Here is an 18,502-nt window from a genome sequence, read left to right on the forward strand (position 1 = left end):
CAGAGAAAACCAGCGTCAGAAGACCTGAGAGCTCTATTGGGCTGATATGCTAGCAAAGGTCTTTCAAATATTCTGGTGCTATGCCAGTGAGAGCTTTATAAACGAGCAGAAGGATCTTGAAATCTATTCTGAACTTAACAGGAAGCCAGTGTAGAGTTTCTAAAATAGGAGTTATATGAGCTCGTCTGCTTGTTTTGGTTCAAACTCTCGCTGCTGCATTTTGGACTAATTGCATTGTATTGTTACAATACTCCAAACGTGTAATAACAAAAGCATGCATTAACACTTCTGCATCAGCTTGCCGGAGAACATTTTTAACTTTTGCAATATTCCGTAGATGATAAAAAAGCATTTCTAGTGATAGATTTGATGTGAGGCTCAGGGAGACAGTCAGAATCTATAATCACACCTAGATTCTTAGCTTCATGTTTGCAGTTTGAAAGCAAGGTTCCCATCGTATTCGACAATTTGTCTTTTTGGTCCAATGACAAGAATCTCAGTTTTGTCCTGATTTAGTTGTAGAAAATGTTTGGACATCCAAAGTTTTATATCTCTGAGACAATTCTCCAGGGAGCTGAGTGCATGTGAATTATCCGGCAATACTGATATGTACAGCTGAGTAATATCAGCATTACAATTTACACCATGTTTTCTGATGATTCCACCTAATGGGATCATGTACAGGGAGAAGAGCAAGGGACCAAGAATAGACCCCTGAGGGACCCCACATGTGATGTCAACATTATCAGAAACAGAGTCTCCCAGGACAACAGAGACATGCCTACCAGCTAGATAAGATTTAAACCACTCTAATACCTGTCCTAAGTCTTGAGAGACCGACACAGTTTTCTAAATGATGTATTAGAATAGTGTGATCTACTGTATCAAAAGCAGCGCTCAAATCTAACAAGACAAGAACTGATACACCACCAGCATTTATGATAAGTCTGAGATCGTTTACAACCTTTACTAACGCAGTCTCAGTACTGTGGTTAGAACGAAAACCTGATTGAAACTTCTCAAATAAAATATTTTTGCTAAGAAAATCAGTAACTCTGAAAATCACTTTCTCAAGGATTTTACTTAAGGTTAGAAAAAGGTTAGATATTGGTCTGAAATCTCAGAGAACAGAATTATCTTGCTTTCCTTTCTTAAGTAGTGGTTTTATAATGGCAGATTTTAGGGGAGTGGGAAAGATGCCAGTTGATAGAGAGCAGTTCACAATTTCTAATACATTGTCAGTTAAACAGTCAAAAACACTTTTGAAGAACCATGTTGGGATTGGATCAAGTGAGCATGTTGAGGATTTCGTTTGTGAAACAACTGTTTTTAAAGTATGGGGGTTGACAAGCTCAAATGAATCCATGACAGCAATAGGCATACTTAATTCATCTGGGAGTACCAAATTAGATTTTGAATTCTCTAATGATATTTCTGATCTTATAATGGACATCTTTTCTTGAAAGAATGTAGCAAATTCATTACAGCTAAGTGTTGAATATGACTCATTTTCAACAGGCGCAACCACTGAAGGGTTAATCAGACGATTAATGAACTCGCCTGTGTGGATTACAGGAATTCAGAGAAACTACTGTATACAGAATTAATCCATTAAACACAATTCAACAGATTCAGATTAATTTCCTGATCCTGCTGGTTTTTGAGGGGATCCCACTACTCTATCTACAGTTTGCAATTGGCCAACGTCAAAGGAAAGACAGTGTGGGTGTGTGGTCTACCATCCATCCTTACCTGACCGGCATTGGAGAGCAATACTTTTCAAAAGAGTTGTGACACAGGCATTAACAAAATCGTATTCATGTTTTTATGACACTTCATTGGCACATCAGATAAGAATAACAAGTAATAAAGATCATTATCAGAGGTAAGTAACCACAAGTTGTCTCTGTAGAACTGCCATGAGCATCATATACATTCCTACTTGATAAGATGATCAGGAAGATCTTGCCCAATACATATTCTTTGAACTGTGGGCAGGTCTTTTGCCTTGGCCTTTTACTGTAGACAGTATACTATATTATACTACATTGTCTCCCATGTCATTGTATTGTGTCTGCTTGTCTGTATCTGAGGGACCATGAAACTGCTGCTACCCAACCCAGGCCTGGAGGCCAGGATACTGTCCTATGAGGAGCTGGAGAAACTGGAGACTGAGGAGGCTGGAGACAGGCCCAAATGGGACAACAAGACACAGTACATGTTGACCTGTGTGGGATTTTGTGTGGGACTGGGGAACGTCTGGCGCTTCCCTTATCTGTGCCAGAGTCATGGGGGAGGTAGGTTTTCTAAAGTGCGGCTGGATGGATAGTTTTCTTTGGGGACTTGGGGATTGATCATTGATTGATTGGAAAAACGTTACTATGTTCTTAGTCTGTGATTCTGATTCTGATTATTATGGTTATTATTATTATTATTATTATTATTATTATTATAATTTATTTATAGATGCTTTTTTTCATTTATTTTTGTATTTATTATTATACAGGAACATATTAAAAGTAGCATTACAGATGTTAAAATGTGTTACAGTTCGCTTGGCTTGACTGACAGACAGTATGTCTTTGTTTAGAGAGATACGTATTTGTTCAGTAAATAGTAGTGCAGACGTGGTTGATCAGTTTGAGCGGAAGCCATACTGGAAGTCACTGAGGAGATTATTGCTTTCAATCATTTTGATAGTACTGGTAGAATGGATATTGGCCTGTAGTTTGAAATAAGATTCTGATGAAGAAAAATTAGGGTGATTTGAGCTGTTTTCCAGCCGGAGGGAAAGATAGAAAGCCTGGTACAGAGATTGATCAAATGGTGGAGAAGCTGAATAAAGCTGTCAGCATGAGTCTTAAAATAAATGCATATTTAATCCATAAGTATCACGGCATGGGATTTTTTAAACGGGTTCAAGGTATTACAGATTTTTGTGTAATCTCAGAAAGAGAACTGTAGGGATGGAAAAGCGAGAGCAGTGGGTGAGTAAGGGGGAGGAGTAATATTAAAGTTAGATGCTAGTTCATAGACAGACGTAACAAAATAATAATTGAAAGCGCTGAACAGTAATAGAGTGCCTTGTAAGCGGTTTATAAGTGGCAATTAAAGACTTATCTGTTTAGGCAGGCCGGTAGTCACCTTTAGCCTTCTTATTGTTCCTGTTTATGTTGTCCCCTTTTTGTTTGTAATCATTGATGTTTTGATTGCACTTTTCTTATTTTTTGATGTAAAGCACCCTGTGCATACGTGCTGTGAAGGGCGCTATAGAAATGCAGTTTTACTTACTTGCTTACTTGTAAAGAAATGTTGTAATTTATGTTCTTCTCAGTTTCATCAGTGATGTCTTTACATGTCTGCCATAAAGTTTTAGGTTCAGAAGCAGTTTGAATAACTTGGTTTTGAAATAAACAGCCTTAGACTTGTGTAGCTCAAAATTATATTTGTTTCTACTAGTCTCTATTAAATGTGACCAGCGGCACAATTTCAGACTTTAGCCAAGGTAATTTTAGTCTGCCGAGGTTGTATCTTGTAGATAGTGGTATATTTGTTGTGTCTTGAATCCACTTTGCCATAGAACTGAGCCAGGATTTGTTCTGGGCTTTCAAGTTCATCGTTCCAATCGGTATCTCTCATTTCAGCATTAAACTGAGGTAGTTTAAAATGTTACATGTTTGAGACAACATGGTGATTGTGGTTTCTCTGAGTTTTGACATAATTACTTATTCATTGAATACAACAATAATAACATAATAACAGTGTAAGAAGAACACTGAAACGACTTTTAAACTAATTTATTAAAATGTACTACACTTTGTGCTGCACCTTGCTCTCCAAATGAATCAATGAGACATGGTGCTTCCACTGTTTGCTTTAGGCAAACCTCCCAGAATCAGAAGACTGTTCTCTCAGTTTCATACCATCATCATACTGTACTTATTCATGACCTTACTTACTGTTTGCACCTGCACCTGCTCATCATCACACCAGTTAACATATAGTACAGTCTCTCTTAACAGACTCAGGGTACTCCGCACAATACTGTGGATGTGAGAAGAGCCTATGGTATTAGTGAAATGTCATTGGATAATCACTAAATTAATAGATAATGGCTGTTTTTGTTTTTAGGTGCTTTTATGATTCCTTTTCTGATCCTGCTGGTTCTTGAAGGAATCCCTCTGCTCCATCTAGAGTTTGCTATTGGCCAACGTCTAAGGAAAGGCAGTATAGGGGTGTGGTCAGCCATCCATCCTTACTTAGTTGGAGTTGGTAAGAAACTTTTTTTCCAGAGCTTTCTTTAAATTCAATATAATCTATCAGAACCTGAAATACTGACATATACACACTGACAATGCTAACATACACACTGCATTTTATACTCTGCAGGGATCGCGTCCATGTGTGTGTCTTTTATGGTCAGCCTCTACTACAACACCATCATTGCTTGGGTGATGTGGTACTTCTATAACTCATTCCAAGAGCCATTGCCCTGGAGCCAATGTCCAGTCAATGCCAACCTAACAGGTAGTTTCCATATTTTTGGCTATGAATGAGATATGGAAAACGTATGAATGAAATGAGATGTTGAGATGTTTAGAGTATTTTACACAAGACACAATGACATTGAAATAAGATGACACGTATGTGATTTCTTGAATAATATCCTATTATAACATTTTATCCAGGCCTTGTGTCAGAGTGTGAGAGGAGCTCCCCAGTGGATTATTTCTGGTACCGGGAGACCCTCAACTTGTCCCCAGACATTGTTGAGGATGGTGGGCTGCAGTGGTGGATGGTCCTGAGTCTCATGGGTGCTTGGGCTGTGCTCTATGTTTGCATCATCCGTGGCATTGAGACCACAGGGAAGGTACGGCACTCCCTCTGCAAGACGATGCTACATCTCACAGAGAGGTATCATACTGTACACAGTATCTATCATTATGATCACAATCAATAACACTGGGTTGTAAATGTAGGATGTGCCACTAAATGGTAAATGGACTGACTTATAGAGCGCCTTTATCCAAAGCGCTTTACAACGGCCTCTCATTCACCCATTCACACACCAATGGCGGCAAGCTACTATGCAAGGTGCCGGCCCGTTCACTGGGAGCAATTTGGGGTTCAGTGTCTTGCCCAAGGACACTTCGACATGTGGCCAGCCGGGGCTCGAACCGCTGATCTGCGACCCTTGCGATCATTAGACGGTGGCTCTACCTCCTGTACCACAGCCGCCACTATTTATTGTAGTTTTATAGGTTTTTGTGGACAGTTAGGCAAAGGGCATTTTCGCATGGAAGTAGTAAGGTATGTGATAATATTGTGATAATGTATACAGTGGGGAAAATAAGATTGCTGATATTGTGAGTTTACCCCCTTAAAAGAAATGAACAGTCTATAATTTTGGTAGGTTCATTTTAACATTGAGAGAAAGAATATAACAAATCCCAGAAAATCACATTATATGAATTTTGAAAAGATATTTGGGAGAAAGTGCTGTGGTCAGATGAGACCAAAATCAAGCTCTTTGGCATCAACTCAACTTGCTGTGTTTGGAGGAGGAAAATACTGACTTTGATCCCAAGAACACCATCCCCACCGTCAAGCATGGCGGCGGAAACCTTATGCTTTGGGCCTGTTTCTCTGCTAAGGGGACAGGACGAATTCACTGCATCGAGGGGAGGATGAACGGGGCCATGTACCATGAAATCTTGGGTGAGAACCTCCTTCCCTCAACCAGGACACTGAAATGGGTTGTGGATGGGTGTTCCAGCATGACAATGACCCAAAACATACGGCACAAGAAGCAAGAAGCACATTAAGGTCATGGAGTGGCCTAGTCAGTCTCCGGACCTTAATCCCATAAAAAAATCTGTGGAGGGAGCTGAAGCTTCGAGTTGCCAAGCGACAACCTCCAAACCGTAAGGATTTGGAGAGGATCTGCAAAGAGGAGTGGACCAAAATCCCTCCTGGGATCTGCGCAAACGTCTGACCGTGTTTGCCAACAAGGGTTTCTCCACCAAGTACTGAGTCATGTTTTGCTAGGGGGTGAAATCAGGGCCGGCTCTAGGCATTTAGGTGCCCTAGGCGAGAGTATGATTTGATGCCCCCCACCCCCAGACCCGCCAGACAATTGTTAGCGGAGGGGCACAGGATTTTCATGGGTGGGCTCTGACTGGGCACTCACCTTTTTACGTAGCCTGCCGGTATGCTAGTTATAGATATGAGAATGCTCTAGCTAGGCAAAGCATCTGTAACCCTGCCCTGCTCCATGTGCGACTTGGTTAAGTTACAAACTATAGTTCGCTCACAGCCTCATACTCCCATCACACACACTCAGACAGACGTGTTGAAGTCCTGGCTGAGGGCGTTCCTCACTTCCTGTTTGCGCCAACTCAAGATCCCCAAAATCTGGCGAAGAGCCCTAGTTGTTGCGATCCCTAAACCGAATAAGCCTGAAGGGGACCCTAAGAGTTACCATCCCATCTCTCTGTTCCCTGCATCCCCTTCAAGATCCTTGAGCGTCTCATCTACGCTCGCATCGAATCAATTGTGGACCCGCTGCTCCCACGTGAGCAGGCCGGGTTCCGACGCGGGAGGTCGACTGTAGATCAAGTCACCCTTATAACTCAAGACATCGAGGATTGCTTTTCGACAAAAATGAAGGCCGGGGCCGTCTTTATAGACCTGACTGCTGCCTACGATACCGTATGGCATCGCGGCCTCACCTACAAGCTGCTCCGCCTGCTGCCGGACAGGCACATGGTCAGAATGATCATGGAGCTCATCCGTAACCGCAGCTTTACCCTCACCACCGGTTTGCGGACAGCTAAGCAGGCTTCGACGCCTTAAGAACGGCGTCCCTCAGGGATCGGTCCTGGCCCCCCTCCTCTGTAATATCTACACCTATGACCTGCCCAACACACTCTCGCGGAAGTACGCCTACGCAGACGACCTCGCAGTGGTGTACTCTGCTGGAAATTGGCAGTCTGTGGAGGGGATTCTGAGCCAGGACATGCAGACACTAGTGGCATACTTCCGGAAATGGAGATTGAAGCTTAGCGAGGCAAAGCCGGTGTCGGCTGCCTTCCACCTTAACCACAGGGAGGCTGAACGTGAGCTTAGAGTACACCTAGATGGAACTCCCCTGCCATGTTCCGCTGAGCCAGACTATCTCGGCGTGACATAGCACAGGTCGCTCACGTTTCGCCGGCACCTCGAGTCACTGCGCAAGAAGCTAACAGCTAACAGTTCAAGTTTGACTGCTAGCTAGCTTCCACATGAAATGAATGAAACAGGTGTGCGGCCCGCGATTGATGACGATGACATAATTTTCCAGTCAGGCGATTTGATTTTGCACTAAGAGGAGGGGGGGCATTAGGGGGAATGCCTACTCATGGTCAGTTTTTTAAATTGGTATAATTAGTTTATTATAATCTGGCACAAAAGCCCATTTAGGGGGTGCAAAATGACAAATAAACTAAAAACGATATACCTCCCTTCTCTCCTTAGGCTGTGTATGTGACCGCAACGCTACCCTATGTAGTGTTGACCATCTTTCTCATCAGAGGACTGACATTGAAAGGTTCTTTGAGTGGAGTGAAATTCCTCTTCACACCAGACGTAAGTAGTTTAATTTTGTTACAGTTTTCTTATTTCACACAAAAAGAAAATCAAAAGACTCCTGAAAGGTTTGTAATATTTGCGTTCTTTCAGTTAGCAGAGCTGGCAAACCCATCCACCTGGCTGGATGCAGGTACCCAGGTGTTCTATTCTTTCTCTTTGGCATTTGGTGGTCTCATCTCATTCTCCAGCTACAACTCAGTGCAGTAAGTCACTGTAACTCGACTAAACTAAACCTTTTTTTGTACGTTACACTTCTAAACTCCAACAAAAGCACTGTAAACTTCCTCATGTGAGACTTACTGTTGTTATGATCTTCCTTCAGTAACAACTGTGAACAGGATGCTGTGATCATCTCAATCATCAATGGCTTCACCTCTGTCTACGCTGCAACCGTCATCTATACCATCATCGGCTTCAGAGCCACAGAGAGATTTGATAACTGTGTTGATGGGTACGGGTCTATTGATCTCTGATGCTGACATGTGCCCACTGTATGAACAGGCAGTCAAATGATAAGACAGACTTTAGAGTAGCAGCATGTTTTTACATCTTTTTTTCGATCTTCAGGAATATCCTTGCACTGCTGAATACATTTGATCTTCCTGATGGCAACATCACTGAAAGCAACTACGATCTGGCTCTCCAGAGTCTCAATGGGACACATCCTGAAGTCATTCAGGGGCTGAACTTGAAGCCCTGTGACTTGAACACTTTCCTCAGTGAGGTATGAAATGTTCAGCGTTATCACACAGCTTAAGTCTCACAACACATACAGGGCATACTTTGAATTCCTTTATAAAGATATTGACAATGTAAGAACCATAGAATGTGACGACTGTGAATGTGACGACTATTGAGAAACAGTCAAATGTGACAATATCAAGTCACAGGGCAGTATGCTGACAGCAGCTGTAGCAGGCACTAATTACAGTCCATCTTTATGTGTTTTGGTGTAGGGCGTTGAGGGAACTGGTCTCGCCTTCATCGTGTTCACAGAAGCCATCACTAAGATGCCCTTATCTCCAGTATGGTCCATCCTGTTCTTCATCATGCTCTTCTGTCTCGGCCTCTCGTCCATGTTTGGCGACATTGAAGGAGTTCTGGTACCACTGAAGGAACTGAAAGTCATCCCCAAGAGCTGGCCCAAAGAGGCAGTCACTGGTAAGACCAGGGCACATCAGACCTACTGTACCCCCTCTCCTGTTAAGAGACTGAGATACCACTATCAGTGTCATCATTTCCATGCTCTTCGTTCTATTACAGGGGTGACATGTCTCATCTGCTGCCTAGTCGGTCTCATATTCTGCCAAGGCTCAGGAAACTATTGGCTGACCCTCTTTGACAGCTATTCTGGGTCCATCCCTCTTCTAATTATTGCATTCTGTGAGATGGTGTCAGTTGTGTACATCTATGGGATTGACAGGTGAGTAAAGGATGCTCCAGATACCAATGCCATAATCACATGAGCACAGATAATGCACATCCATTTGTGTTGTGGTGATGAAACAGAAGTGTAATATTTGCTGCATCTTTCTCTCTGTTAGGTTCAATGATGACATCGAGTTCATGATCGGCCACAAGCCCAACATCTTCTGGCAGGTGACATGGAGGGTGGTCAGCCCCCTCATCTTGTTTGTCATTTTTGTTTTCTACTTTGTCACTACAGTCACTGAAGAGCTCCTCTACAAGACCTGGGATCCTGAATCGGTAATATGTCACTCTGTCAATTAGCCATGTGTGATAATAGAGTTTGAGATCAAATCAAATAGAAATTCCTAGTTAATTACTGAAAATGGGAGAAGTCAACATCTCTCCAGCTTAGGTCAGGAGTGACATTGTCTCATACTTTTGTTGAATCATACTTACTCAACCTGAGTAAGTGAATTGTATCTAGTTTAATCTTGGGTTACTGGTAGTGTGATAGCTGTCTTGTTTTTAAGCTATTTCAGTAAGATGGAACACCTGGACCCCCACCAGTCCGGCTTCAAGGCTGGGCACTCCACTGAGACTGCTCTCCTTGCTGTCACAGAGGCCCTCCATTCTGCTCAAGCTTCCTCCCTCTCATTCTCCTGGACCTGTCTGTTGCCTTCGACACAGTCAACCACCAAATCCTTCTCTCCATCTTCTCAGAACTGGGCATCTCTGGCACTGCACACTTCTGGTTTGCTTCCTACCTGGCGGGTTGCTCTTACCAGGTGACTTGGAGAGGATCGTTGTCTTCTCCACAAACCCTCACCACTGGGGTACCTCAGGGCTCTGGCCTATGGCCCTTACTGTTCTCCCTCTATACCAAGTCTCTTGCCTCTGTAATGTCCTCACACGGGTTCTCCTACCACAGCTACGCAGATAACACTCAACTGTTCCTGTGTTTCCCCCCCTCTTACCTATATATGGCAACACGTGTCTCGCTGACATCTCTACATGGATGTCAGTCCACCATCTCAAGCTGGAGAAGTCTTGGAGAGGGCAGACTTTCCCAGAAATGAAGAGTAGCTTAGTCTTGGACAAGACTAAGCTACTCTTCATTCCTGGGAAAGTCTGTCCTCTCCAAGACTTCTCCATCACAGTGGAGAACTCTACTGTAATCCTCTCTCAGATAGCCAAGAACCTTGGAGTAATCCTGGACAACTGCCTATCCTGTGCGACAGCACGCTCCTGCAGATTCTTCCTTTAAAACACCAGAAGGATACGTCCATTCCTCACCAGAGAAGCAGCGCAACTCTTGACCCAGTCACTGGTCATCTCCCGTCTTGACTACTGCAACGCACTCCTGGCCGGGCTCCCCGACTCCGCCATCAGACCTCTGCAGCTCATCTAGAATCCTGCTGCCTGTCTGGTGTTCAACCTCCCCAAATTCTCTCATACTTACCCCCCTCTTTCGCACCCTTCACTGGCTCCTGATAGCAGCTTGCATCATATTCAAGACCCTGGTGCTTGCCTGCCGGGCAGTAAAAGGGACAGCCCCTGCCTACCTGCAAGCAGTGGTCACCCCCAAATATTCAGCCTGTTCACTCCACTCCTCCACCTCTGCTGGCCAACTGGCCCCACCACCTCTACGCCTAAGCAACAATTACACCGCCTGGTAATGTCTCTTCACTATACTGGCTCTCTGGTGGAATGACCTTCCCATGGCTGTCAGAAATGCAGAGTCACTCCCCATCTTCTGTCGGAGACTGACAGGCTACACCTGAACTACACCCCCCCCCCCCGAGACACCTGCTTGCCTCTATACTGTGTCTCTATACTCCTCCCCCTTGTACTGTTTCTCCAGTGTCTATAAAACATTTTAAAATACATGTTTCGTTCTTTTTCTATCACTGAGACTGCCAATGGCCCCGGGCCTGAGCTAGATTACTCTTCCTGCTGCGACTGGTGGATTGGTGATTCACTTGCTTAGTCAAATGTATTGATTGTAAATCGCTTTGGAATAAGGTGTCTGCTAAATGCCCAAAATGGAAATGTAAATTACTGAGGATTTCACTACTATCAATGGATATTCACACTGTATTCAAATTGTCTTAATAGTAAATTATCTTACAAGACACATTAACACTCATGTATCGCATTTTCTTTGCAGGAGCACTTCCCCACATTGGAGGAGAAGTCATATCCACCCTGGATTTCTGTGATAATCTTCATCCTAGCAGGAGTCCCCAGTCTTGCTATACCTCTAACTGCAGTTTACAAATGTTTGCGCAGGAGGAAAGATAATAAGGGAAAACTAGAAGACCTCAGCACTATCTCCCACCAAGTACAGATGAACGACAAGCCTCTCAAATCCTTTGCCCGATGACCTAACAATATTTTAATTGAATAATAATACATTCTTGAGAAAAGTATTTGTAACAGTGTTGCTGTATCAAAAAGTCAGGGAACATTATTTTATTTCATTCTCTAGCACTAGAGAGCAGAGTTGACTATTAGTTTAAATCATGTCTCAGACTTATTATTGGATCTTCAGATTTAGCACATTCACATTGACAGTTCAAAATGTTTAAAATGTTTTATGAATCCCATGCTTTGACAATTTATTTTAAACAATCTGATTTACTGTATGAGCAGATATGATATGTAAAAGCATGCAAATACTGTACACAAACCCATTCATAGTAGAAATCAAATCACTACAGTGTTTGATGTTAGAAATAATAAAGAACTAACATTACAGAAGTAAAATTTATTTTTGTGTCATTTTGAAATGTATTGCCCAGCGGGTACGATAGTGATTTTAAACAGTCCTATTTATTGTAATGTCTTGATGAAATTAGCTAGAACTCTCCTGTGTGGATTACAGGAATTCAGAGAACCTACTGTATACATTATGAATCCATTAAACACAATTCAACAGATTCACATTTGCTGATCCTGCTGGTTTTGGAGGGGATCCCACTGCTCTATCTAGAGTTTGCGATTGGCCAAGGCAGTGTGGGTTTCTGATCTACCATCCATCCTTTTAAAAGGAGTAGAAGCCGCATACTCTAGTTCCAGATGGAAAAAGTGGTTTTAATATGACGGTTTCAGCCGTCGCCTTTGTCAAGTCTTACATACCGTATTTTCCAGACTATAAGTTCCTCCGGAGTATAAATCGCAACAGTCAAAAAATGCGTCATGAAGAGGGAAAAAACATATACAAGTCGCACTGGACTATAAGTCGCATTTATTGTGTAGAATTGTATTTCACAAAATCCAAGACCAAGAACAGACATTTAATCTGGAAAAGCAAGGTATTCAACTACACAATAGCACACAGAACAAAAGGCTGAATAGGTGTCCGGTATGTTAACGTAACACATTAACAGTTATTCAGCTACACAATAGCATAAAGAACATACCTGGGACTCTGGGAGGCTGAATAGGCTAAATTAACATAACAAGCCAGCGAGTCCAACAAGCAAGTTACCAGTAAGCAAGTTCACCAAGCTCCCGTTAATGTTTCAGTTAATTTCTTCAGTGGTACAGGAGCAGCATATAGTTGTCACACGCCCAGAGCGGCCTCTCGCGGCTGTAGACGGTAATGTTTACTCCTTTATGTTCATGTCAGTCAGTATGAAATATATATTTTGATATATAAGTCACACCTGCCTATAAGTCGCAGGACCAGCCAAACTATGAAAAAAAGTGTGACTTATAGTCCGGAAAATACGGTATATACAAAACAGTACACGACAGCGGGGGGACCTGGGTGGGAAACACAAATTGGCTGAAAAAGAATATACACAGTGCAGCTGGATCATCAGTCATTAACTGGTGTAACAATAACAAGTAATCCTATTGACATCGATGTCTCTATCGACCGATACAGTTAAAGGAAACAATTCAAATTCAACGTTCAAACCCTGAGGAGACAAAGTATTCAGACAATGGATATAGAAGTTCTCCCTCCTAGATAGCAGGTTGTCATGGTCTCCACCACGTCTGGGGAGGGAGACCTTTTCAATACCTTTATCTAAGAGAGGCTATAGTGTGTGATTTTGTTCTGAAAAATGCGTGCTACATAATACAAAGATATCATCTATATATCTTTTCCAGAGAAATATGTTAGATGTAAAGATATTGTTGGTGTAAATGAACAACTCTTCAAAAAGGGCCATATAAAGATTAGCAAAGGAGGGAGCGGATGGACTTCCCATGGCCACACCCCTTTGTTGAAGAAACCAACTGTTACGCTTGCCTGGCTCAGGACAAGGTGACAAAAAGGGAGACGACACATGGAGAACAATAATAGGAGATTTATTAAAGAATAATATGTTAAATGGAAATAATGATAAAGTAAATAGTAACAACAAACAAACAAGCTGCTGGTCGACAAGGGAGAGACCGAGTCCATCAATTTGACCCCCTCTTAAAGTTCCTAGGACAATCAGGATGATCACCCCCACCTGTGCCCATCTGGAACCAAAAGAGAAGGTCAACAAGACAACAGATGATTGGCGCCCACTGGTGGTACCAGTGTGGATCGTCACATCCCCCCCCTTAAAACAGAGGCCTACTAAAAAGGTCTCTGCAAATTTGTTTCCCAGATTACAAATAATACAAATAATAACAATAGTTTATGACAAAGAAAACGGTGATCTCTGCCACACAGCCTAAACGTCAAATCCCAACCTCCCCTACAACCTACCCACCCTCCAGCAATTCCTGGTACCGGGAAAAGCTCTATTTAAGGAGGGAGGAGCAAGAGAAAGAGAGATTAAAGACAAGACACTCAGACCGGCAGCATGGATTCACCCAGACCCTCCGGAGCACGTGACAACGCATCGGCGATAACATTATCCACGCCTCGTATGTGCCTAATAGTGATGTTATATGGCTGTAGAAACAACGTCCACCTCATAAGGCGCTGGCTCGGACTCTGCAAAGAATGCAAAAAGGTCAGGGGGTTATGATCTGAATAAACGACCACTGGATGGGACCCCCCTCCCACATAAACATCAAAATGCTGCAGAGCCCAAACCAGTGCCAATGCCTCTTTCTCTATCGTAGAATAATTCAGTTGGTGCGAATTAAACTTTCTAGAAAAGAAACTGACCGGTCGATCTACCCCCTGATCGTCAGTCTGCAAAAGAACCCCTCCAGCCCCAACATGACTAGCATCCACTTGCAACTGGAACGGGTGATCCAAACGAGGTGCTGCCAGGACAGGAGCCGTACTTAACAGCATTTTTACCTGTTCAAAAGCCTTCTGGCAACCTGGAGACCATTCAAACTTGGCCTTCAACCTTAATAAGTTCGTCAAAGGGACGACCACAGTTGAGAAATTTAAACAGAAGTTGCGGTAATAACCCACCATCCCTAAAAAACGTCTAAGCTCCGTCTTCGAGGTGGGGGGTGGAAACTGATCAATAGCACGGACCTTAGCCCTCACTGGCCGGACCTGCCCTTGCCCTACTACCTTACCCAAATATGTGACAGTAGCTCTTGCAAACTCACATTTTGCCAAGTTGATAGTAAGGTTAGCAGCCCTGAGTCGTACAAACAGTGAGTGGATACGTTCTATATGTTGCTCCCACGTGTTGCTATACACCACAACGTCATCAAGGTAAACCGCACAGCCATCCAGCCCTGCAACCACCTGATTCATCAGGCGTTGAAAAGTCGCCGGCGCATTACGGAGACCAAAACTCATGACGTTGTACGAATACAACCCAGACGGTGTAATGAAGGCAGATATTTCTCGGGCACGAGGGGTCAGTGGGACCTGCCAATACCCCTTAAGCAAATCAAATTTGCTAACGAATTTGGCAGACCCCACCTCATCCACACAGTCCTCCATCCTGGGCAAAGGAAATGAGTCAGGTTTAGTCACATTATTAACCTTTCGGTAGTCTGTACAGAACCTATCTGTCGTGTCTGGCTTTCCTACCAACAAACACGGTGATGCCCAACTGGAGTTTGAAGGAACAGCCAGCCCGTTATTTATTAAATACTGAACCTCAGTATCCATGCGGCGGCGTTTCTCCAGAGGGACTCGATAGAACCGTTGACGAATCGGCTTCGCCTCTCCAACGTCTATGTCGTGCTGCACTAAGTGGGTACAAGGGGTATCTGAAAACAATGAGGGAAAAGCAACAAGCAACCCCTCTAACTCTCTACTGTTTTCCTCAGTCAAATGACCAAACAGAACTGATAATTCAGCCAACGTCTCAGAATTTTTGAGCCGAGGACGCAAAACACCATCTCCAGGCCCACTCACCATCCTCCTCCCACCCTGCTGCCACCACAGGAGTGGATGGAGATGGAGACACCCCATTCACTGTGGACAACACAACCGGCTTCACCTCCAAGACCGCATCTTCTCCGGCCCTAGGTGAACGAGAATAATAACCTTTTAATACATTTATGTGACAAAGTTGTGTAGACTTTCTACGGTTAGGAGTATCGATCAAATAATTCTGTTCGGACACCTGTCTTACAACAGAGTAGGGACCAGTAAATTTCGCCTGGAATGGTGAACCAGGTATAGGCAATAACGCCAACACTTGGTCTCCAGGACAGAACACTCGTGGTTCAGTACGGCGATCAAACAGTCTTTTCATTTTACTTTGTGCCACAGTCAAATACTCACTCGCCATTTTTCCCGCCAGATGTAACCTCAGGTGAAAACCATGCACATAATCTATCAGGTTGGTAGGTGGATCAGCGGTCTTAAGACCATCTTGTAGCACTGCCAGCGGGCCCCTCACCTTGTGCCCAAACACCAAATCACTTGGACTAAACCCTGTACTCTCCTGCACCACCTCCCGTGCTGCCAACATGAGCCAAGGCAGTCCCTCCTCCCAATCCCTCTTAAGCTCCATGCAATAAGAGCGCAACAATGACTTCAGTGTTTGATGAAACCTCTCTAGGGCCCCCTGACTCTGAGCATGATACGCGCTGGCGGTGTTGTGCTTAACGCGTAAGTGACGCAAAACTTCAGCAAACATTTTCGATGTAAAGTTTGTCCCTTGGTCACTCTGTATGACCCGAGGAATACCGAAAATGGATATGAACTGAGTCAGTGCCTTTACTATTGATCTTGTCGTAATCGTACGAAGAGGGTACGCAGACGGATAGCGAGTGGTTTGACACATTACCGTTAATAGATAAATACACCCAGACTTAGAAGGAGGAAGTGGTCCAACACAATCGATGATGAGGTGCTCAAATGGTTCACTCACAGCTGGAATAGGATAAAGAGGCACAGGTTTAATAGTCTGATTAGGTTTTCCCATCAGTTGACAGGTATGACAGGTCTTAATAAACTTAGAAACATCCCTCTTCAACCGAGGCCAAAAGAAATACCGTAGTACTCTATCACAAGTCTTCTTAACCCCCATATGCCCAGCCACGTCATCATGTGCTGTCTCCAACACCACATTCCTAAACTTAGTAGGTACCACAACTTGAAAAACTGGGTCACTCACAGAACAATCATTATGAGGAAGCCATTTACGAACCAACACATCCTCCAAGAGAAAATAACCACTTGCAGAGCTCTCCAGCTCATCCTTAGGCTGAATCCCACTGAGCAGCAGCTTCAGCTCAGGATCCTCCTGTTGGGCTAAAATCAACTCACTCCGAGACAAAGACGGCGGCAGATCTGGTAACTGAAAAACAGAATTGTCAGGAGTGAACTTATCAGACTCTTTACCATCATCAATTTTAGGGTCCATGCAACTCATAGCACGAGTCATGGCGCAGGCAGTAAAAACCTCAGGAAACTCCTTCACACTAAGGTCGGGTCCTGTTGGTCGTGTAAACCCAGAACTAACTACCAGAGGTGGAGGCACATCACTCCACACTCTTCCTCCAGCCAGGTTATTTCCCAAGATGACGGCCACACCCACCACAGGCAGAGAGGGTCGAACACCAATAGTTACTACCCCCTGGACCAGATCAGAGTAAAGCTCAATTTCATGCAAGGGGACAGACAAAGTCTGCATCCCCATCCCTCTAATCAAAACGCTGGTCCCCACACTTGACTCCTGAGAGAATGTTAAAACCGATTCCAATATAAAAGATTCTGAAGCCCCCGTATCACGAAGTATCTGGACAGGCACTTTCTGTGGGCTACCCACCAGAGAAACGAAACCTGTAGTAATAAACGGACCAAAATCAGGATCCTCTTCGCTAATCTGTATGGAGGCAGAGCCCTGTAGTGCCCCCGCCAACTCAGTAGCCGCAGGTGGGCTGGATACTGAGGATGCCATCACCCCTGGTTTAAAGGGAGACCCCTCGGCAACCCCAGACACTCTTCCTCCTACTCCACCAGCATGCGCTGCAAGAACCGACGGTCTAACAGAGCCCCCCTTCCCACTGTAGTTTTTTTTTCCTTTTAGCACAGGACACTCCTGTTTCCAGTGACCCTTCCCAAGGCAATAATTGCATGTCGAGGTAGGATCTACTCTACTCTGACCGCCATGCTCCGACCTTGAAAAAGGGACAGAATAGCCAGGACCTCCGTTTGGGAATTTAGCACGATTTACCAATAGGTTAGTCACGGTCGGATTTTGTCTACGGCTCCCCTCGCTACGAAAATGATGTTCACCAAACTGACTCTTATTAGTCAGTACAAATTCATCTGCCAACACCGCGGCTTGATCTGCTGTTTTTACCTTGTGTTCATTTACATAAGTGGCAATGCGATCAGGGACAATGGTTTTAAACTGTTCCAAAATAATCAAATTTGACAGATCCTCCAGAGTACCTCTACCGCCACGCACCAACGATTGAAATGGCTGGTTAGTTCTCTTACAACCTCAACATGAGTTTGTTTGTCATGTTTCTTCCATTGTCTAAACCGCTGTCTGTAAGCTTCAGGAACAAGTTCATAAGCCCTAAGGATAGCGGCCTTAACTGTATCATAATCTTTCCTCTCTCTACCATTAAGAGCAATATAAGCTTCCTGAGCTCGGCCAATAAGCACACTCTGTAGTAATGCGGTGCGGTCTGAAGTAGACCAGTCCCTATCGTCGGCAACACTCTCAAACAGTGAAAAGAATACATCAGGATCTTTTTCATTAAACTTTGGCAACAGTCTAACCATGACAGACATATTATCCCTCTTAGAATTACTCGAATCGCCACCTCCACCGTCAGATAACTTTCCCTCAGTAATCAACCTAAGGCGCTCCCGTTCATGAGCCAATTTATCCAACTCCAATTCCCTGTCCCTCGCACGCTCTTGTGCCTGAAACTCACGCTCTCGCGTCTGCTCTCGCGTCTGAAATTCACGCTCTTGCATCTGAAATTCACGCTCTCGCGTCTGTGATTCCATCTGTAATGCTAACAATTCCTTCTGTTGATCAAATGTTAACTCAGTGGACCCAGATGCAACCCCAACGGATATTTTAGGGACAGACAATTTACCCTTTAGTATGCCCCTATTAATTAA

General features: G+C 43.9%; 1 protein-coding gene across 1 annotated transcript; it reads left to right on the forward strand.

Annotated features, from left to right (window-relative positions):
* Nucleotides 1-2,098: 2,098 nt before the first annotated feature.
* LOC308166877 (sodium-dependent neutral amino acid transporter B(0)AT1-like) lies at nt 2,099-11,422 on the forward strand (the record flags this gene model as incomplete). The annotated part of the gene is made up of 12 exons (XM_080541201.1): nt 2,099-2,297; nt 4,132-4,272; nt 4,390-4,527; nt 4,689-4,870; nt 7,516-7,626; nt 7,720-7,832; nt 7,952-8,080; nt 8,197-8,353; nt 8,586-8,790; nt 8,893-9,052; nt 9,174-9,336; nt 11,207-11,422. The coding sequence occupies 12 exons, from the start codon at nt 2,099-2,101 to the stop codon at nt 11,420-11,422; spliced, it is 1,914 nt and encodes a 637-aa protein (XP_080397327.1).
* Nucleotides 11,423-18,502: the final 7,080 nt, after the last annotated feature.

Source organism: Nansenia antarctica, assembly GCF_963989245.1.
Source record: "Nansenia antarctica genome assembly, chromosome: 10".
NCBI lineage: Eukaryota > Metazoa > Chordata > Actinopteri > Argentiniformes > Microstomatidae > Nansenia > Nansenia antarctica.